This window comes from Natator depressus, chromosome 1, assembly GCF_965152275.1.
Source record: "Natator depressus isolate rNatDep1 chromosome 1, rNatDep2.hap1, whole genome shotgun sequence".
NCBI lineage: Eukaryota > Metazoa > Chordata > Testudines > Cheloniidae > Natator > Natator depressus.
In genome coordinates this window covers 223,918,760-223,941,829 of record NC_134234.1, presented here as the reverse complement: position 1 = coordinate 223,941,829, position 23,070 = coordinate 223,918,760, and the positions used below count along the sequence as shown (strand labels likewise).

General features: G+C 40.9%; 1 protein-coding gene across 2 annotated transcripts in view; it reads left to right on the top strand.

The window, feature by feature from the left end:
- The window catches only part of FBLN1 (fibulin 1), a 102,763-nt gene that overhangs the window by 53,973 nt on the left and 25,720 nt on the right, over positions 1 to 23,070 (top strand). The window contains exons 15-16 of one of the 2 annotated variants that reach the window (XM_074936434.1): positions 16,037 to 16,179; positions 18,664 to 18,795. In XM_074936434.1, coding sequence (XP_074792535.1) covers positions 16,037 to 16,179; positions 18,664 to 18,795 — 275 coding nt within the window. Of the gene's footprint in view, positions 1 to 10,499; positions 10,888 to 16,036; positions 16,180 to 18,663; positions 18,796 to 23,070 lie in introns of those variants that run through there. The other variant, XM_074936443.1, reaches the window with a different exon arrangement.

The window sequence follows — 23,070 nt, the reverse complement described above, 5'->3', positions numbered from 1 at the left end:
TTGGAGGCAGCGAGTCTGTTGTTTTGCCCACCTCAAATGGACTCATGGAGAGAGATTCCAGTGTATCCTGACATGGCCAGAAACCAGCTAGATCAGTTAGCCAGAAACCAGCATAAAGAGTTAGTGGTCCAAAAACTTCCCTAGCTAATAGCTTTCAGGCCTGGGTTATGGAACGGGGCTATGTAATGGTGGTAGTGCTCATTGTTGTTTGTTAATAAACCTAAGTTATGTAATTCCATAAAATTATTCAGTGCTTCACAAGCACAGATTAAGACCTGTTTCCTGTCCTAAGGTGTTTATATCTTACTACCAAGAGAAACACAAGATACCACAGAACAGCACGTAGGGTATAATGGCAAGAAGTTTATTTGAAATCTCTAAATCCCATTTGGAGTGATGCTTTGGGGTCTGCAAATGTAACAGACCCTTGAATGGGTTGTACAAGGAAAGAGATGTTCCTTGCACACTTCCTGGCACACCCATTTATGGGCTGTCAATTGTGAGAAACATGTGAACGTGTTCTCACTCCAGCCCACATTTCACTCTTACTGACTCCTCTTTCTGAACAGCCCATGATCTTGATATTGCTTTTGCTTGGGTACTTCATACTGAGAGTGAACTTACTGAACCTCCCTTAACAAACTTTTTGTTTCTGAATTGCATAACAGTTAGGGTCTCTGTGTGACAATTAATTCAAACATTGGTAATCGCAAAGCTAAGGGAAAGAAATGGTTATGGCTGTTTACCAGACGTTTATGCTAAATCAAGCTAGGACTATATATATATTATATATTTATTAATTATTAACCATCATTTCCCATTATTCAGAACTTTTTTTCAGTTGCTTATAACTTTGTCACACTTTAACTCTTTGGGCTAAAATTTTCCATGCCAGGCATCTTTCCAAAACCTTCAGTGTGAGGCAATTTTAGTCAAAATGGTTCAGCTGTTTCCATGTATAAGGAGAGGGGGAGAAATCATTGTTTGACTGCGTTTAAAAAAAAAAAAAGTCCAACCTTTTCTTTGAACAGCTCTAGCACTGCCATGCTTTGGAGCAGGGACTTGAAATGTGTCAGGGATGTGCCTTTTACTATCCCCATGAGAATCCACCCGAATTTGGCCAAGTTATAAGCCTTTGAAAATTTGCAGTTCACATGTGCTCAGTAGTGTTGTCTTTGATTTTTAGCAGCTAAAATCTCTGAAGATTCCATCCTCACTGAGCATGCTCCATCCCCTCTGAGCAGTTAGTGCTGACCAGACTCTGCTTGCGCTATCCCTACAGATGGCTGAGCATGCTCCAGCCCAGGGCTACAGCTGGAGGCTCAGAAGGTCTTACCCTGTAATGGCTGTTCCCAACTGCTCTGGGGTGAGGTGGGACTTGAACTGAGAGCAAGGAGCTTGTATCTGCTGTGCTCTCAATGACCCCTTGCACACACACCCCCTGCACACACATTCATGCCAAGGTGGCACGGAGAAGGAAGCTATCTGATTCTAATGCGGGGGGGGGGGGAACTTCATCGAGGGGGGTGGCAAAAGAGCAGATTGGGACAAGGAGTCTGGAGAGGTGTAGGGAGAGAAACTGTACCGGACTGGGAGCAGAGTAGGGGAGGCTGGGATTGGGAGCTGAGGGGAAGAGATTGGAACTGGTTAGGCAAGAAAACTGTGAGGGAGGTGGAGTGTAGACTGGGAGTGGAAGCTGGTGAGGGAAATAGAGGGGTAGAGGAGGAGTGGGACTGGGATCCAGTTGGCTGTGGGCAGGGGTGCCCTGGGATCAGATGAGGAGTTTACAGGATTGAGCAACCAGTATCACTGGGAAAGAACTAGGACTAACAGACTACGGTTGGATGAGGAACCCAGGGAGAGAGACTAGGACTGCGAGCCACTGGGTGGGGGGGAATGGGGCTGGCTGAACAATGAGACTGGGACTAGGTATGCAGAGGGGGAGAGTGAAATTCAGACAAAAAGCCCAGAGAGGGAACACCAGTACTGAGGAGATTGGGACTGAGATGAGAAGCCTTCAAGACTGGAGACTGAGACTGGGCAGGAAAGAAGAATGGAACTGGAGCAAAGAGCTGGGGGTGGAGAATAGACAGGGCTGGGACAGGCTGGAAAGGACAGGGCAGAGGGGGGTCACACTTGTGGGAAACAGGCAGAAGAATCTGAGCCCGCTAAAGCAAACCCCTTTACAAAGTCTGGCATGGAACCCAAGTTCCCTGAGTCTTGTCTTATTCCCCTGCTGTCAGCAAATGTATGTGAAACCCAGTGTCTGTGTGTTGTCCCCCTCTAGTGCTGGGCCCCAGAGAGTATGACAATGTATTACTGCCATCAGTTACTCTATAAGCTGAAGTGACAGAGGTCTGTGGGGTGGATATAAAGGGTCCCAACTTGCAGATGAACCATGCGGGTGTCAGTATGATACCACACGATGGAATTTATTTTTTCAATTTGCTTTTCTAAAAACCTAGGAAATTGCCACAAAAAACCTCATTAAAAGACCATTATTAAGGTTGCAAAGTCAAGCATTCCAAAAATCAGGAAATGCCAGAAAGAAAGTTGCATAGGCATTATGAGTAAGGCTGCAGGTTTGTCATGGAAGTCACGGATTCTGTGACCTCCATGACTTCTGCAGGGCTGACGCGCTTGGCTTGGCGCAGCTCAGGCAGCCTCTGCACCAGTCGCACTGGCTGCTGCTGGGGCAGTCTCGGGCCACTGCGCCCCTCCCCCTAGAAGCAGCAGAGGTTGGGAGGGAGCAGGAGGTTGGGGCCCAGGACGGGATGAGGCGGGTCCTGGGCAGCGCTTACCTGGGGGGTTCCCCAGAAGCAGCGACATCCCCCTCGCTCAGCTGCTAGGCGGAGGCATGGCCAGGCAGCTCTGCGCGCTGCCTCCGCCCAGAGCGCTGGCTTCGCAGCTCCCATTGGCCAGGAACTGCAGCCAATTGGGAGCTGCAGGGGCGGTGCCTGCAGGCAGAGGTGGCCATGCCTCCGCCTAGCAGCTGAGTGAGGGGGATGTCGCCGCTTCCAGGGAGCCCCCAGGTAAGCATGACCCAGAGCCCACCGTCCTGGGCCCCTGCCCCCTCCCACACCCAAACTCTGCTGCTGTTGGGGAGGGAGGCGCGGAACCAGATAGGAAGCCTGCCGGCCCCACCAACCCCTCCTTCAACCCCTGCACCAGCGGAAATCCTGGGCCGCATGCTGCTGCTCGCCCCCTCCCCCCAGCACCCAGGCTGCCCTCCCTCAGGCTCCACCTCCCAAGTTTTAGTCAGGGGTATATAGTAAAAGTCATGGATTGGTCATGGGCCGTGATTTTTTTTTTTTTTTTTTTTTTTTACTGCCTGTGACCTGTCCATGAATTTTACTGAAAATTAGGGCTGTCAATTTATTGCAGTTAACTCACGCGATTATCTCAAAAAAAATTAACTGCGATTTAAAAAATTAAATGCGATTAATCGCACTGTTAAACAATAGAATACCAATTGAAATTTATTAAATATTTATGGATGTTTTTCTACATTTTCAAATATATTGAATTCTATTACAACACAGTACAAAGTGTACAGTGCTCACTTTATATTATTTTTTATTACAAATATTTGCACTGTAAAAATGAAAAATAATAATATTTTTCAATCCACCTCATACAAGTACTGTAGTGCAGTCTCTTTATCGTGAAACTGTAACTTACAAATGTAGATTTTTTTTTTATTACATAACTGCACTCAAAAATAAAACAACATAAGACTTCAGAGCCTACAAGTCCACTTAGTCCTACTTCTTGTTCAGCCAATCGCTAAGACAAAGAAGTTTGTTTACATTTACGGGAAATACTGCCGACTGCTTTTTATTTACAATATCACCTGAAAGTGAGAACAGGCTTTCGCATGGCACCTTTGTAGCCGGCATTGCAAGGTATTTACGTGGCAGATATGCTAAACATTCATGTGCCCCTTCATGCTTTGGCCACGATTGCAGAGGACATGCTTCCATGCTGATTATGCTCAATTAAAAAAAAATGCGTTAATTAAATTTGTGACGGAACTCCTTGTCTCCTGCTCTGTTTTACCCGCATTCTGCCATATATTTCATGTTATAGCAGTCTCAGATGATGACCCAGCACATGTTTGTTTTAAGAACACTTTCACAGCAGATTTGACAAAACGCAAAGAAGGTCCCAATGTGAGATTTTTGAAGGATAGCTACAGCACTCGACCCAAGGTTTAAGAATCTGAAGTGCCTTCCAAAATCTGAGAGGGACGAGGTGTGGAGCATTCTTTCAGATGTCTTAAAAAAGCAACACTCCGATGCGGAAACTAAAGAACCCAAACCACCAAAAAAGAAAATCAACTTTCTCCTGGTGGCAACTGACTCAGATGATGAAAATAAACATGTGTCGGTCCACTCTGCTTTGGATCATTATCGAGCAGAACCCGTCATCAGCATGGATGCATATATTCTGGAATGGTGGTTGAAGCATTAAGGGACATACGAATCTTTAGCGCATCTGGCACGTAAATGCGAACGCCTGTTCTCCCTTTCAGGTGACATTGTAAGCAAGACATGGGCAGCATTATCTCCTGCAAATTGTAACCAAACTTGTTTGTCTGAGCGATTGGCTGAAGTAGGACTGAGTGGACTTATAGGTTCTAAAGTTTTTTCATTGTTTTATTTTTGAATGCGGTTATTTTTTGTACAGAAGTTCAACTTTCATGATAAAGAGATTGCACTACACTACTTGTATTAGGTGAATTGAAATATACCATTTCTTTTGTTTTCTACAGTGCAAATATCTGTAATAAAAAATAAATATAAATAAGCACTCTACACTTTGTATTCTGTGTTGTAATCAAAATCATTATATTTGAAAATATAGAAAGCATCCAAACATATTTAAATAAATGGTATTCTATTATTAACAGAGTGATTAATCGCACTATTAATCATGATTAATTTTTTTAATCGCTTGACAGCCCTACTAAAAATATCCGTGACTAAAATGTAGCCCTAATTATGTCTTTAATTACATGATCACATACTGTTTTTTCCACAGGACCCTTGCCTCATTAAGTGCACAGAATGGACCTGCTCTGTCCATTGTTGTGATGTTCTTAGTTTCTGAGTCTGGCTTTCCCTTGATACATAGGCTACTTATACAATTATGATGAAAAGAGTTAAGTACACAAAGTCCTCATGCACTGATGAGAGAGTATCCAGATCCTTTTGATGTAAGGCTTTGTACTCAGCAATGGATCTACGGCTCTGGAATTTATTCCACAAATAGAACCCATATCAATACACTGAATGAAGGACCTAGTGATACAGCCAGTGCTGAAATTTGGCTCTGTGTTTGTGTGTTTATAGGGTGCATATCAATCTCTGCACTCAATAGAGGCATGTTAGAGTCCTCTACACAAGCATATTGCTATATCCTCATGTCTTCACTATTTGAGTTGGAAGAGTCACCAGACATTGGGCATGGTTTGACCAAGTGGGTAGACTCAGCTCAGAACAATACTAAGGAGCATAACATCAAAAAAACTTTTGCTTGTTTGTTTGGGTGGAGAGTTTGAAAGGGTGTTTATGCCAACCTTAGTTAAAATAACTTGGGTTCTTACTATCTGCCACTCTGTGTTCACTAGAGAGCTTATTTAAGAACAAAAGAATGGACATATTGGGTCAGACCAATGGTCCATCTAGCCCAGTATCCCGACTTCCAACAGTGGCAGGTGTCAGGACCTTCAAAGGGAATGAAGGGAATGGGGCAATTTATTGAATGGTCTATCCCCTGTCATCCAGTCCTAGCTTCTGACAAGCAAAGATTTAGGGACACAGAGCATGGGGCTGCGTCTCTGACAAGCTTGGTTAATAGCCATTGATGAACCTATCCTTGATGAATTTAGCTAATTCTTTTCTGAACCCATTTATACTTTTGGCCTTCACAACATCCTCTGGCAATGAGTTCTTCAGGTTGACTGTGTGTGGTATGAAGTAGTACTTCCTTATGTTTGTTTGTAAACCTACAGCCTATTAAAGTGCACTCCATTTATAAGAATCAGTGATATAAGAATCAACTGCATATAGTGATTGAAACCACTGGGACGAAATCATTTCTATACTAACTAAAATACTCCACTTGTAAGAATCAACCATGTATAAGAATAAAATAATTCAGGACAGATGTGATTCTTAATAAAGGAGTGCACTGTAATTTCAGTGGGTGACGCCTGGTTCTTGTGTTATGTAAAGGGGTAAAAAACACTTTCTTATTCACTTTCTCCACACCATTCATGATTTTATAGATCTCTATCATATCCCCCCTTTGTCATCTCTTTTCTATGATGAACAGTCCCAGTCTTTTTAATCTCTCCTCCTATGGAAGCTGTTCCATATTCCTAATAATTTTTGTTGCAATTCTGTCTTTTTTCAATTCTAATATCTCTTTATGGAGATGGGGTGACCAGAACTACGTGCAATATCCAAGGTGTGGGCATACCATGGATTTATAAAGTAGCATTATGGCATTTTCTTATCTAGCCCTTTCCAAACAGTTCCTAACATTGACAAGGGGTTTTTTTTGGACTGCCCCTGCACATTGTGGATAGTTCTCTGAAAACATCTGCTCAGTGATTCCCAGATCTCTTCCTTGAGTGGTAACTGCTAATTTAGACCCCATTATTTTGTATGTGTAGTTGGGATCATAGGGTTATGTGCATTATTTTGCATTTACTAACACTGAGTTGCTAAATAACTCATTAGGTGAGTTGTTTCATAATAGCCAGATACATTAGAGCCAGATACATTTCATACATACATAATAGCCAGGTATATTAGAGAGCCAAATGCAGACTGGAAAAGCTTGTAATGTAATTAGAACGCAGGGCAAAGCATCAGAACACTTGAGTTCTATTTTCAGCTATGCCAAGGGCTTGTTTGACCTTGTGCAAGACATTTAAACAAAGATTTTTCCCTGCTTGCTTTGTGCCTTTAAAGCATCAGTCATATCAAATCTGGCTTGCCCTGATTTTGATGCAAGACCTTGGGATGGGGAAGTTGTGTGTGTCTCAGAACATGCGTATGGTCAGCTCTTCCACCTAATGAAAGGTGTGAGTTACTGAGTCTTTAACAAGGATGTCCTTTCTCCAAAATGTCTGTTAGTCTTTGGAAGCAAATAGGTTTTTACAAAAGCAAACAGAAAACCAAAAACTTCTCAACAGTCTGATTAAAAAAGCCCTTCCATCTCACTTGCTCAGCTTTCAGCTTCCTGATTCTTGTGATGTTACAATAAATTGTTTCCAAAATTTCATAAACTTTAAAAAAATAACTGTCACCTGCCTGCCTCATTCAGTGCACGGGCTAGACGGTGCTCACAGAATGATCAGCTATTCAATATTTTGTTTTCTCCCCACTGTTCAGTGTGTGGCCTTAGGCCTTATTTACTGCACGCTATTCAAACCCTGCTCTGAAGACAGAATTATTAATTCCCTCATGGGGTTTTTCTATAGCACTCATCGCTATAATATCTGACAGGTTTCAGAGTAGCAGCCATGTTAGTCTGTACCCGCAAAAAGAACAGGAGTACTTGTGGCACCTTAGAGACTAACAAATGTATTTAAGCGTAAGCTTTTGTGGGCTACAGCCCACTTCCATTTCCCCATGTTAAGTATCCTCACACCTTCTTGTCAACTGTCTCAATGGGCCATCTTGATCATCACTACAAAAGTCTTTTTTCCTCCTGCTGATAATAGCTCATCTTAATTAATTAGCCTCTTACAGTTGGTATGGCAACTTCCACCTTTTCATGTTCTCTGTATGTTTGTGTGTGTGTGTGTGTGTGTGTGTATATATATATATATATATATAATCTTCTTACTATATGTTCCATTCTATGCATCCGATGAAGTGGGCTGTAGCCCATGAAAGCTTATACTCAAATAAATTTGTTAGTCTCTAAGGTGAAACAAGTACTCTTGTTCTCTTTATAATATCTGAGTGCTTCACAAACATTAATATATCTTCAGAACTCCCTTGTGTGGTGAGAGAGTGGTATTATTTCATACTCAGCATCTTATCTTTCTAACAACAACATTTCCAAAAAACAAAAACACAAATGCCATGAATTTTCTTAAGTAAAATTAATTGTATGCTATGGAAAAAATGCAAAAACCAATATATAGCTTAAATATCATCAGAGCAGTCAAGCACAATTAGGCCTCAGCTTACGCCTGTTCTTTACATACATGAATAAAATTAAGCACGTACAAGTTCTACCGCTAGCCTATTGGGTGATCTTGGCCAAGACACTTTCCCCTCTCTGCCTTAGTTTCCCCATAAACTGAGGAATCCCGCAAAATGGGGATAATGATACTGACCACCTTTTGAGCTCCAAAGATGAAAAGCTGTACATAAGAGCTAGGTATTATTATTCTTTATCATTATTAAGTCTTTGAGGATTCAGGTCTTAGACAATTAAACACACTTTGTTCAACAGGTTAGTGGCCTGTTGTGAACATGACTATACTGTGTGTTCTGACAGGAACCCAGAGTGCTCTTGATCTTGCTTTTTAAAAATGATTAGTCTGCCAATGGTATTCAATCTGGGTACACTCAAAGGGCCCTAAAATGCACAAGGCCACCTCACATTGGTGATGTGCAAAAAAGCATAGTGTGGCTTGCTCAGAGACTTATGATTTACATAATCTGGACACATTATGAGCCTGTAAGGGGCCTATTTGTTGCATCATGGTGGAGGAAATGGAGTCACATCTCTTACCAAGTGGGACGTGGCAGGAAGCAAGTAATGTTTTTGTGCCTGAGCAAATCTTCAGTGGAGAGCAGCCCTTGCAAACAACATTTTTTTTTGCAAATAATTAATGTAGTTCTTATCAGCTTTGGAAGCATAGACAGGACATGACTTGCATGTTTTGATGGCAACGCACTGGGTTAACTTACTTAAAAACAAAAAACCCCAAAACCTGGATTTCATTTTCTCATTGAGTTTAGCAAATGTCACATATAATTTTACTTGATGAATGGCTGTGTATAAGATGAGCCTGAACTTTACTGATGTATCTGAACAACCGCAAACGCTGTGGAAGTTAAATATCCAGAACAGAATATCATGTCTTTCCCCTCACTCTATTGCGGTCTGGAACAAAACCGTGGATCCTAAGATCCTGGACATGGAGAAGTTCAGATCCAGAACTGAACTTGGTGGTTTGGGTCTATTTTTAGTCTGAATTTCAAAACCAGCCTTCATTTTAGGTGAATCTCTAATGGTAAAAATACAGTTCCCAAACCCACCAGATGACATATGCAGATTCTGATTAATCATGTTAGCATACGATAATGTTCTCCATTAGCTATGAATGTTAATGTGCATACCCGTCTGTCATATTTTACAGGAGAAGCTTCACTTATTTCAGTAGCTGAAAGGAAAGAGAGTGCTGCCTTTGCGGGGAGCATGACTTACAGTGCCTCTGGTGGGACTAGGGCTGCCAATCCATTGCCACTCTGACTGGCCAGCATTTTGTTGTGGGCATGATTGGCAGATTCACAGTCAGATGGATTTGTGGATGTGGTGTGTTATGGAGGCTGGGAGTTGGGGGGGAAGAAAAAAAGCAGTCAGCAAGGGGCTGGAAGACTACTACCAACGTATTGAGATTTTTCCCATTGATATTTCCTTTTGAGTCAGGTCTGTAAGTGTGAGGTTTATTGGTCCAGGGCATGGGCTGGAGAAATGAGGCTATTAGGTCTGGTTTTCAGTGCCTGTTTAGAAGTGTTCTACATTGAGTTGAGTTGGTTCTCTTGGTTACACAGGTTAGCAGTGATCACCCTGCTAGGCTCTGGAAGAAGTTCCTCTTCAAAGGAAATTGGCCTAATTGTCATGGTTAGGGTCAGGAGTCTTCCTCTGCACTACCATGGGTTAACAGACGTGATCTTGGGTGCTTCCAACTTTTGAGACTTTCGGATTTTCTTTTAATATGGGGAAACCTTAAAGGAGTCTGATTTTTAGAGAGTGGATATTTTCATAAAAACAGGGATCTAGAAGGTATCTCAAGAACTTGGGCACCCCGAATTCACTAGTCACTTGAGAAAATATAGGCCTTTGTTTGCTAGACATGAGACCACAAAACAAAATCTACTGTTTTTGAAAGAAGCTAAACTCTGTTAAAGAGGATTCTAGACAATTGGATGCTAAGTTCTGATAACATTTCACCCATGGTAAGGTATCTCAGACTCCATTCTAGTTTAGCATATCAGCGGGTGTGTGGAAAGGGCAACTCTTCTAGAAGTGGTATAACTCTCTCCTAAAAACACAAGCTACAAACAAGTGAATACTTATTTAATGAATGTCTGCATTATGATTGAGCCAGTCATACTGGAGAATGGATACAGTGCGCAAGTCAGCATATCATTTCTCACCCCCACTGCCCCCCCCTTTTGCTACCACGCTTGCTAAATGTACGTTAATCCTCCTCTTGTCTTGTGTTCTCACTTTTCTTGCAGTCGCTGTGAGCGCTTGCCTTGTAATGAAAATAAGGAGTGCCAGAGCCTGCCTTTGAGAATAACCTCCTATCACCTCTCTTTTCCTACCAACATTCAAGTACCTACCGACATTTTCCGCATGGGCCCTTCCAATGCTGTCCCTGGGGATAAAATTCTGCTGTCCATCATCAGCGGGAACGAGGAGGGTTTTTTCACCACAAAAAAAGTGAACAACTACAGTGGTATTGTGGTCATGAAGCAGCAAATCACAGAGCCCAGAGACCTTCTTCTGACCATTCAAATGCAACTTTTCCGCCATGGAACTGTCAGCACATTTATTGCCAAACTTTTTGTCTTTGTTTCTGCACAGCTTTGATCCCTAACATGCAGGCATCGGTGGCTATTTTTTCCCTCTGGCAGTGGCTTTTTATTTTTTTCTTCAATTTTAATAAAGTTTTAATGTCAATTCATCTATTGCATGCTGCACGTACAATTTATTTATCATTGTTACAGTTCTCCACTTTTCTCCATCACTTCTCAATGTGGGCAGTGTTTCTTATATATGGCATATATCATTATATAAGGGGCAAAGTAGAGGTTCCTAGGGGACCTTCAGTGCAATTTCTACCCACAAAGGATTGAGGACATAGATAGCTTTTGTACAGCAGTGCAACTAGAACCTTTCTGAAGATGCACAGACTGATACATCTGGTTTCAGAACTCACCGGTGATTTGGGGTGCATCTGTGTTAAGGCTGCCCAAACTGGAACATCTTTAAGGCATCTGATTTTCAGAGAGTAGGTGGCTAACATGTTTTGAAACTCAAAACCCTTTAAGGTGTCTCAAGTTATGCTCTCAAAAACGGAGTCGCTTTTGAAAATTTAGGACTTCATTCCCAGCTGATATAAATCAGCATAGCTCTGTTGAAGCCAATGAGTCTGATTTACACCAGCTGAGACTCTGACCCTTAGTTTTTAAGTATAATACAAAAGTGAACCCCCCTAAATGAAAGTTTTCAAGGCTGTTTCATCCTTTCACACATGGAACGTCCATTCAAGTCAAAACTAGTGGTGGGAAAACAGCAACAATCTCATAAGTGCATTTCGTTAGTAGCAAACAGTGAGCACCTCCCTACTCAAGTGGTAATATTCTGAAGTTTCTCTAGAGAAAAAAATGAAAAGATGTTTTGTTGGGTTCCATATCAATTTTCTCTCTCTCTGGCTTCCAGATCAAAGCTGATAACATTACAAGTGTAAAGAGGTTTTTTTTTTTCCCTTGCTAGCAAGCCTGAAAAGCAAACCTGGATTCTGAAGGTCAAATCTGGTTCCTGTTCAGTTCTGTATGATCACCAATAATGAAGAGGATGCAACTGGAACTCATTTAGCAATTCTACTAGTGCATGAACCAGCAGGGACGCTAGTTCATTCTCCAGTCATTGTACTGACTCTGCAGAGCTAGCCAGAATAAAACATTAAACGTACAGACCTGGAGGCATTGTCCACATACATTAACATGAATGCTCAGTCATGGCCTCGCATTATCCCTGTCCTATCTAGATTGCTCCTGCCAGGAATAATCTGTGTGAGCATAAAATAACCCATTGTCACGTAAATACACACACCACAGATCAGCAGTAGGAAAAGAACTTGGAACCCCCAGTACCAGTGTCACAAGCCTTGACCAACTGAGCTGAAGAAGTAACTATTACATGTAAGTTATAGACTTTTATATCCCCAATGTGAGCCAGTGACTAGGTGAGTGCATGATCACAACATTTAGCCAGTGTATTGCATGCTTCCTTAAGTAAAGCTTATCCCAAGCGGCTCACAGATGATCAAGTTCCATCGGGCGAGCCAATTTGTAATGAGCCTGTCACCACATACTTATAAAGGTACCAGGGGCTACCAGTGGGGATAGAATCAAAACATTACATACTGAAAGCACTAGCCTGTATTACTTAAGCTAAAGGAGTTTCTAATCCCACTGACAATATATGGCATCTACGTGTATGTGGTTACAAGTTCATTACCTGGGCTGCTCCCCGTGAGGCCAGTGTCAACTTGACTAGAGACACAAAAATAAGATTGGTTCTGCAGCATTAATGTATACTCATTTGGGAGGGAAATCAGAACAGTGCAAGAATCTGGCCCAAAGTACTCTAAAACGCTATCATTTTATTGTGTGTGCATATTGAGCAAGTAATTTAAGAACACAGAGCCCACATCTTATGATATTAAACAAAAGCTTTCCTTCTTAAGTTTCTTTGAGACTTTTAAGTATATATAATTATATAGCACCATTGTCTTTCTAGATAAGACAATTAAACAATGTAAAGAAAAATGACAACCCAAAAAAAAAGGAAAATATTCAAGGGAGCATTATTTACAAAATAATCAGAGCAACTGGATTTTTCTTTATTTTTCCTTTATATTTGAGCAAGCATTAAGGAAGTAGCAGATAGCTCTGGAGCTGAAATTTGTGATAAAGGCAATCCAAAAGGAAGGAAACGATTTGAAGGAGCAAACATCTTGGCACACAGGATGGAGTCTGTTCCAGACTTAGTGGCCATTGTGGAAAGAGGCACAAGTAGGAGAGGAACACACACAGCGTTTAGCAAAGTCTAAGATTGAGTGCAGGAGGAGTATCAGAAGGAAATAAACTGAAGGTAGTTGGAGCCATGTGCAGCTTTGAAGGTGAAGATAAGGAGTCTGAACTAGGTCCCGAAAGAAGTTATCCCAAAAGGGACCTGAGGACAGAGATGGTGTGGTTGGATCAATAGAAGAGGATGGTGGTGTTGGCAGCTGTAGTTGGGATATGCTATGGAAGTTAGCAGAGCCATCAGAAGAATGGAGGTCAGAGAAGGGAATGTTAAGGTAGCCAAGGTGTGAGAGAACTAAAGTATGAACCTGAGTTTTAGCAAGGGGGACAGAGAAAAGGGGGAAGCAGCCACTTAGAGCCACAGAACAATAGGGTTAGAAGGGACCGCAAAGGTCATCTAGTCCAATCCTTTGCCAAGGTGCAGGATTTGTTGTGTCTAAACCATCCAGCCACCTTTTGAAAACCTGCAGAACAGGAGATTCCATGACCACCCTAGGCAATCTGTTCCATTGTCCTAGTGTTCTTATAATATGTCCTAGTGTTCTTATAATATTACTTCCTGCATAACACAGTCCATAAAATTTCCCCAAACTAATTTGTGTTTGAACCAGAGTATATCTTTTGGGGAAAATTAGTCAATTTTGATTTAAAAATTGCCAGTGATTGAGAATCCAACACAACCTTTGGTAAATTGTTCCATTGGTTAATTACCTTCATTGTGAAAAATTTACTCCTTGTGTTGTTGGAAGTAAAGCCAAACTGACTTAGTTACCGTGATTCCAACCATGCAGGTCTCTGAGGGAAAAGACCATCTATATATATTATGTAATAGAAACCTCTAAAAATTACCTGATATAGCCTTTTCACCCACTATCATGATTTAAGATCCGATATCTCCTTTTCCAAGCCTAGATACAACTGTTGTGCCTCCTTGGAAGTCTGGGAATTATTCCTCTCTTGTTCTAACCACGTGTGATAACTAGCCCTGGTGAACACTATCTTATTTTAAAATTGGCATTGGTCTAATCCTGTATGATCAGTGTAATTTTGAGAGGGGAAAAAGAAGTAAGCATTTTTCTGGTAGTTAACTATTTTTCTTATCTGATCACATGATATCATGTTATGTGTGTGTGCATGTGAGAGGGAGTGAGTTGTGGATCCATGTGCACTAATTTCTGAATATAATATATTTTTCATTTTTCATATTCTTAAATTTCCCTAAAAAGAGAGGAAAAATTTCCCTAAAAAGAGAGGGAAAAAAAGTTCCTAGTGTGTGTGTGTGTGTGTGGGGGGGGGGGGGGTTGCCCTACTCCTTGTTCCATTTGTGATGTTTGCTAAAATGGGCTGATTTAATTTGGGGACCAAATTGTATAATTTAGCAGACCCTTATTCTGAAATCAACAGTGTTGAATAACTGGAAGTTCCTTCTTTTCAATGTAGAAGATAAACAGTTTGTGACAAGTTCAAGAGTAGGGATATAGGATTTGTCATATTGGGTCAGACCACTGTTTCATCACGTCCAGAATTAACATTCAAAAGTGGGCCAACGTTTCAAGCAGATGGAACCTCCACCCTTCCCTATCACATATCCATATCATATCAAAATCTTCCATGTTGAACGTGGGTAGGAGATGGGAAATGGGAATTCCTTCTTAACCAGTGTAGCGATAATCCTAAAGCATGAATCTTAATTAAGAATAATGGGCTGGATCATCAACTGGTGTAAATCAACGTAACTCCGCTGACTATAGTTGGGCTGTATCAATTTATATCTGTAGAGCATATAGTTTCCTTAATATTGCATATTATTTTCTTTTATGAGTGTTTTTTGCTTTACACACAATCATCATGTGCAACGTTGTTTGCTTTAATGAGTAAGCATGGGAAGAATTTGAAAAGAACAGGCATATTTTGTTTTTGATGGTATCAGACAAAGTAAAGATTCAATTTTTATTTTTTTTTCTCTTCTGTGTGAAGTTTTCCCTTTACATCTTTTAATCTCCCTCCCTCCAACTATAAATCCTGAGACTACAAACTTTTCTTTTCTGCTTGGAAATGTGAAGAAATGGGCAGGTCAAAGCTGAGATCGTTTGTAGGGCTTAGGGAAAGTCACATTGCAAGTCTCGGCACAATCCTTTTATCTTCAGGGAACACAGATGGGGTATTGTGTGAAGTTCTTGTACTATAAGTGACTTTAAATTCAATCTAGTTGGACAAAAGTGAGAAGTAGTTTAATTTGTAATAGACTTGCATGTAGGAATGAGCAGCTGGTGGTGATATAATATGAACTGACCCTTACCATTTCCCCAAACTCAAAATGAAACCTTTGGGATTTGGAATAATTTAATTAACCTTTCCCCTCCCTCACCCAATTTCCATTCCTCTCTGTTTTCCTCAATTTGGATGGAGAGCGGAGGTACAGAAAAGGCTGAAAGAAAGGCTCCTTTGGCTCTTGTGCTATAACTATAGCTATATGTGAGAAAACCTGCCCTGATGATATTTCCTGCCAGATTTCTAGACCAGAGAAGTTTGTCTAAGCTTTGGATGAATGTCTAATACCAAAGTGAGCACTGTGTACCAGACGTTAAGATCATGTAATTCACTGTAGTTCTACTAAAGTCAATGAAGCTGATTTACACCAAGTGAGAATCTAGCCCTGAACTGATGGTCCTTTTGTGTTTGGATAGCTGTCTTTCATGGGTATCTCTTATACTGGATTTCTCACATTGCAATTACTAGGTCCTGAGGTTTAGAGATCCAGTCTTGAGGATTTCATGACTGCAACTCTCAGTCAAGCCAAATTATTCCAGAGTACTGTAGTTTGGATGATTTTCACCTGACTAAGAGTTTGAGGGGAATAATGAATACTTGTATCCATTGTAGCTTTTGGTTCCCCATCTTGCAAAACAAAGTAATTCATTTTCATGATTAATATTTAATCTTTTTGTTTTCCCTCATAGAGTCGGACTTGAAAAGACAGATACTATTCGCTGCATTAAGTCTTGCCGACCAAATGATATCAAGTGTATGGTAGATCCAGTCCACACAATTTCCCACACAGTCATTTCACTACCCACATTCAAAGAATTTACTAAGCCTGAAGGTAAGTGTTCCTTGTTCCAGTTAATAGCCTATAACATTTAAAAAAAAAAAAAACCACCTGGAAATCCCTGCTTAAAGCCAGAATAACTGTGCAAGCATTTTACTGCACTGAAAGTCCCAAATTCTATCATGTATTCCTTCATAATTATTTATTACTCTTTGTATTACCAGAGAGCCTGGGAGCTCTAGTCATGGATCAGAAGTTTATACCTTTGTGGGGCAAAAAATCATTCTGAGCTCAAGCACACACAGGTTCTTATCTAGAATATTTGATCCTGAATTTTCATGTGCACTATGTCCACTGTGCACTGTTCTAGCTATGAAAAGGGGCATGGAGGTGGTTGTAAATGAAATTCATATTACTCTGCCAGAGCAGTTCAAAGTGGGCATAATATAAATGAGACTCCGGCCCCCTTTTTCTTTGTTCAAATTACAAGATTGGGTGAGTGGGGGTTAGATGTAAAAGGAAAGCGATCTTACCCACTTTCCAATGGTAAAATCTTCACCCCATTTAAGTCAATGGAAAACTATATTGACTTCAATGGGGCTTGGATTTCACCCTGAGTTTTATAAGAGCAAATCTGACTGGCACTTTTTCAGTCTAAATTGATGATTATTGACCTGTTGGAAAAATGTTTTAAATTCCAGTTGAGATTTTTAACATTAAATAAACTAAGGAGGTCTGCAAGAGAATGGCATGGGATTCAGAGCTTGTTGGGGAGTATTTTCAAAATCACCTATGTGATTAGGATCAAAGCCTCATTGAAAGCCAGGGGGCTTTGTGCACCCCAGTCATTTGGACCCTTTTGAAAAATCCTGCCTTCCATCTTTAGGCCATAGGCTGGATTTGAAAGTAAGTCAGTAATGACCAAGTCGTGTTAGTATCTGATGGCTGTTTGGTGAATTATGTGAAATGAATTGATGGTCTCTGTATTGTTTCTATTGTAAAATGTTCTACATTGTGAAAATCACCACAGACTGGCATCTTTGCTGGCTTTCTTGTCGGAGAGGCCAATTCATCAAAAATGAATGAACGCCTGAAGAGGGTGTTCCCTGCAAGCCAGTCTTTGCACTTTGGTGGGGCCTATGAGAAAGCTTGTGCTGCTGTTGCTTGTGTGGTGCCTGTGGATTATCAGTCCTTCAGCTTTCTGAGCAGAACATTCACTTCCAGCCTTTAAAAATAATATTACAGACTAAAGGCCAAATTTTGATCTTTGAGTACAACGCCTGTTGCTTTCACTGGGGGGTACCTACAACGCCGTGGTGGGATTCTGCCATTAGTGCCATTCATGTGCGGGATGCACATTCAGTAACATTTGGTGAGATCAGGGCTTTCACTGCACTAATCTATATAGGAAACTTCAGGGCTCCTCGCTCACTTCCTGCCAGATGAGGTTTTTCTCCAAATGTGCCCGTATGTCTGATCTCCATAGAAGACCTGTACACAGTTGTTGGAGTTTCTCTTAGACCTCTGTAGCAGATTTAATCACTATGGAAGATCGCTATTTCTCCATGTCCGTTTTCTCACTTGTTTTCAGAACCTCGGTTACACAGGTGTCATCCCTAGGAGGTGCAGAGCCTTCTGGGGTTTCTCACTGTCTTGCACTGAGGGACTTTAGACCAGATTCAGTCACAGGAAAAGATTCTGGAAAAACTGAAGAATCATAAAACAAAATTGGCAGTCACAGCTCTCAAAGATGGGATTTTTTTTTTAAATTAATCTTCATGCCTTCATTTGAGATCAGCGAGCCAGAATCTCAGCCCTGGTACTGCTGCCTCAGGGGAAAGTATCAAGAGCTGCCTTAAAGGGGAAGCTGTGGGTTCACCCTCACAGAAATTCTGTGCTACCCACTCCCCAACCCTTCCGTTTAGGAGATAGGAGGGAATGTGTCCGGAGTGAGAGGGGGTGGGGCAGACTACATGACCTGCCTGATCCTTGGCTAGCACAGTGGTCCTCATGGGACTGCTGCAGCCACCATAACTTCTTAGGCCATACTAAAGGCTGCTGTGTTGCCACCAAAGGGAATCAGTTCAGGGGGTGATCTCCATTTCTTCTCAGCACACGTCATCAGTTTAGAGGGTCCTGGAGGCATTGCACTATCCTCAGTCCCTAGTGAAGGGAACAGTTCGTGGTTGTCTTGAGACACCATGTTGAAGTGCTGATTGATATTTGGAGTGGTCTTCTGAGACTCTGAAAGAACTCATGACTTTGACTGCAGGGCTTTTGACTGTGGTGGCTTGGGATAGTAAGCTAGGGAGAAATAGGGATCTCCTTAAGCACTCCTCCAGCCCGCCCCCACCAAAAAAAAGGTACCTTGACTATTTTTAAACGTGCAAATTCAAAAAGAATATTTTACCAGTTTTGAAATAAAATGGCACATTATCTATTGCTCAACACAATTTATTTTGTAGACTGAGTATTGAGCTTAGCACATTAAATTGACTTCAAACCCTTTAACACGTTTTGTGATGCTTTTATTCACAGAGATTATTTTTCTTCGTGCCATAACACCTGTGTTACCAGACAACCAGGCAGATATCATATTTGACATAACAGAAGGAAATCTAAGGGATTCCTTTGATATCGTCAAGCGTTACATGGATGGCATGACAGTGGGTGAGTACAGTATTTTCTATGCACAGCATGTGTTCCTTTTCCTGTCAGTAATATCAGAAGATGTAGATCGAAAGGGGCAAAGGAGTATAACTCAGGGTAGCTTTCTAACTTGACTTTCAAGTCTATATCAGTTTAATATTCACCCTGTCTGGTCACACATGGTTCATCTGATCTGATTTTACAGACTTTCATTTGGCCTCAGCATAAATTTGGGGGAGATTTTAAATATAAATCAATTGAGAAATGAATCTAATTACAAATGTAAATTTTCATCTTTAAAATTGTCCTTCCCTCATTATAATTCAAGCAGTTAGAAGTACACCATAGAAGATTTTAATGGTAACATTTCTCCAGTTGCTACTGCTGCTTTTTTTCTTCTTCTTCTTCTTCTTCTTCTTCTTCTTCTTACTGACTCTACAGTTTAAATAGCATGGTAACAATTTTTGGTGAATAATTCATTTACATTGTAACTACGGGGTACTTCCCTGAAGCTGTAACTGTTTCAACATTGATTGGCAGGTTAAATTTATTGTTTTTTTCCAACTTCGTAATTGTAAAACATATAAGTAGGCAGGGATTCCTTGCTGGCAGATTGTGCTGCTGTCTTTCGAGGTTCTGTCAGTTAGGCATATGTACGTAAATTCCTGCATCTGTTGCAATTTTCTGGCCTATCTTAGAGGGGTCCATAGAATCATTTGGTGTAGAAAGGACTTGTACATAGGACACAAAGAAACACACAGGATCAGGTTACTCCCTGAAGCATGGGATTTGAAGCATGAGATTTGCTTTGCTTTGTCTTAGCATATATATATGAAAACCAAGGAATATTTCCCCACAGTTATTTGTGTTTAACATGTATATTTTATACTCTCTCAGAGCCCAGATTTATGTATGTGCTTTTATGCTTGTGAAAGGATTCTCCTTCTGGATTGTGGGTAAAATCCTTTCTGTATTTTTTACGTATTGAAATGTTGATGTGAAGTAAAATGTTTTTATGGGGCACTGTATTTAGCCTGGTCTGTAGGTGGCACTGCTGTATTTCAGAAATGTGACAATACAGTAACAACAATGTCTAAGTTTATATTACTGCAGATAAAACAAACAGTCATTAGGTTTCTGTCTCATTCTTTATCAAACAGAAATGTGCAGCTGAATGCTGAGAGGCTTATAGGATTACAGATTTCAGGCATTGGTTTGATTCTTTAAAAAATACACAAACATGATCAAGATCACTCTGTAGCTAGGGATTGGGAGTGGCTGCTCACTACAAAAGCAATTTTCCCTCTCTTGGTATTGACACTTCCTCATCAATTATTGGGAGTGGACCACATCTACCCTGATTGAATTGGTCTTGTCATCACTGGTTCTCCACTTGTTAGGTAACTCCCTTCTCTTCATGTGCCAGTATATTTATGCCTGTATCTGTAATTTTCACTCCATGAATCAGAAGAAGTGGTTTTTTACCCACGAAAGCTTATGCCCAAATACATCTGTGTGTCTTTAAGGTGCCACCGGACTCCTCGTTGTTTTTGTGGATACAGACTAACATGGCTACCCCTCTGATATTCTGTAGCTACCGTAGTTTTCTTTCCCCACATTTGTTCTTGTCTGAAAAAATAATGCCATATATAGAAGTATGACTGGCCATGGCACTTGCCTGAGGGAAACTGTCCAGTTTTGAACAATAGGACATAAAGCAAATGGCACTTAACTAAATAAGCCAGATATATGTTTTGTAATGTACAGGAGAAGAAGGATGGTCTTGCACACAAATATAAGAATCGGTTGATCTAATTTACATACCCAGCTGTACAGGAGAATTCCTGACTGACATTTAACTTCTCTGCATCTCAAATCCCCATGTGCAATATGGGGACAATAATATCTACTGACAGTACCTTGCAGAGGTGCTGAGGCTCAATGAATTCCTGTATGTAAAAGCACTTCGAGATTAATGCAGACAGTGCTACAGGAGTGCAAATATTGTCGTCATGTATTTAATTTTCTGGATAGATTAGGTTTCCATTGCTGAATGGCAAATCAGGGCCTGAACAGCAGGAGCAGGGCCTCGTTTTGCAAAATCCTACTTAAAAACAACAGTGAACTAAAATACCTCTTGTGGTGTCTGATCTATCTGTGCTTCCTTCAAACATTTTTCATAGGTCTCAAGTGAAAATGAGAGATGATCAGAACTCTCGTTCTAGAAAAAAAATGATGAAAAGCAACCTGCCTGTAGCTTAGAGGGAAAAGCCAACTGATCGTACATGGAGGGGTCGGGATTCAGGCCAGTAGTTTGTGTGGGTGAAATCAGGAACACAGACTGGTGCTGCTAGCAGCAACTCTGCTGCTCTTACAACTCTTGTATTATTATATTTGTTTATTTTAATAGCTCCCAAAAGGGTGCTAGGAACCTTCCAAGACCCAGAAAAAAACATGACCCCTAACTCCAAGGAGTTTACAAACCAATTTCAGACATGACACAACAAGGGAGGGGATGGTTTGCATGTATATACAAGAGGAAGAAGGATAGGGACAACATCTGTAAAATTATGTAGTTATTCAGCAAAGGCTAGTGCTCGTGATGGTGCAAAGAATTTAATTTTTCGGAGAGAAATATACTGCATGAATAAGCAGAAGTCTTAGTTGGCAAGTTTCAGTTTGTTGTAGGCTTTGCAGAAGAAGTGGGTCTACAGGAAGCATTTAAAAGAGGAGAAGGTAATAGCTTCATGGACCAGTTCAGGGAAGGTGCGGAAGAAAGCATGAAGATGGTTGGACTTGTGGGTGGATTGGTGGGGAGGGTGATACAATAAGACACAAAGTCAGATAAGTAGGGAAAAGAAGATTTATGTAGAGCCAAGAAGGCAATGAGACAAAACCTGAACTTGGTGCCATGGAGAAGATGGGTGGGGGGAGGGGGGATTTGATCAGGTTGACAGGCCAAGAAGACTATCTTGGTGGCAATGTTTTGCATGAACAGGATGGAGGCTGATGTGGGTGTCACATAGGTCAGAAGAAGAAAGCTACCAGATATTTGCTTGGGGATGGTGCTTGGGGTATGCTACAGACCCCCAGGGTCTGATTTGGATATGGATAGAGACCTTTTTAATGTTTTTCATGAAATAAATACTACTGGAAATTGTGTGATTATAGGAGACTTTAACTTGCCAGATGTAGATTGGAGGACAAGTGCTACTAATAATAGTAGGGCCCAGATTTTCCTGGATGTGATAGCTGACAACAACTATCACAGTGGTTGAACCAGCAAGAGGTGAGGCCATTTTAGATTTGGTATTGGTGAATAGTGAGGACCTGATAGAAGAACTGGTTGTAGGGGACAACCTTGGTTTGTGTGATCATGAGCAAATTCAGTTTAATTTAAACTAAATGGAAGGATAAACACAAATAGATCTGCAACTAGGATCCTTGATTTCAAAAGGGCAAACTTTAAACAATTAAGGGAATTAGTTAGGGAAGTGGACTGGATTGAAGAACTCAAGGATCTGAATGTGGAGGAGGCTTGGAATTACTTTAAGTCAAAGTTGCAGAAACTATCTGAAGCCTGCATCCCAAGCAAGGGGAAAAAATTTGTAGGGAAGGGTTGCAGACCAAGCTGGATAAGCAAGCATTTTAAACAGGTGATTAAGAGAAAGCAGAAAGCCTACAAGGAATGGAAGATGGGATGGATTGGCAAGGAAACTACCTCTTGGAGGTCAGAAAGTGCCTGGACAAAATGAGAACTGCCAAAAGCCAAGCAGAACTGGACCTTGCAAAGGGAATTAAAACCAATAGTAAAAGGTTCTTTAGCCATATAAATAAAAAGAAAACAAGGAAAGAAGAAGTGGGACCACTAAGCACTGAGGATGGGGTAGAGATTAAAGATAATCTAGGCATGACCCAACACCTAAACAAATACTTTGCCTCAGTTTTTAATAAGGCTAACGAGGAGCTTAGGGACAGTGGCAGGGTGGCCAATGGTGATGAGGATACGGAAGTAGAAACTACCACATCCAAGGTGGAAGTCAAATTCAAACAGTTTATAATGGGACTAAATTGGAGGGGCTCAGATAATCTCCATCCAAGAATATTAAAGGAACTAGCACATGAAATTGCAAGCCCAATAGCAAAGATTTTTAATGAATCTGCAAACTGGGGAATTAAACCCTATGCCTGGAAAATTGCTAATATAATACCAATTTTTAAGAAAGGGGAAAAAACGTGATCCAGGAAACTATAAGACCATTGGTTTTACCTCAACTGTAAGCAAGGTCTTGGAAC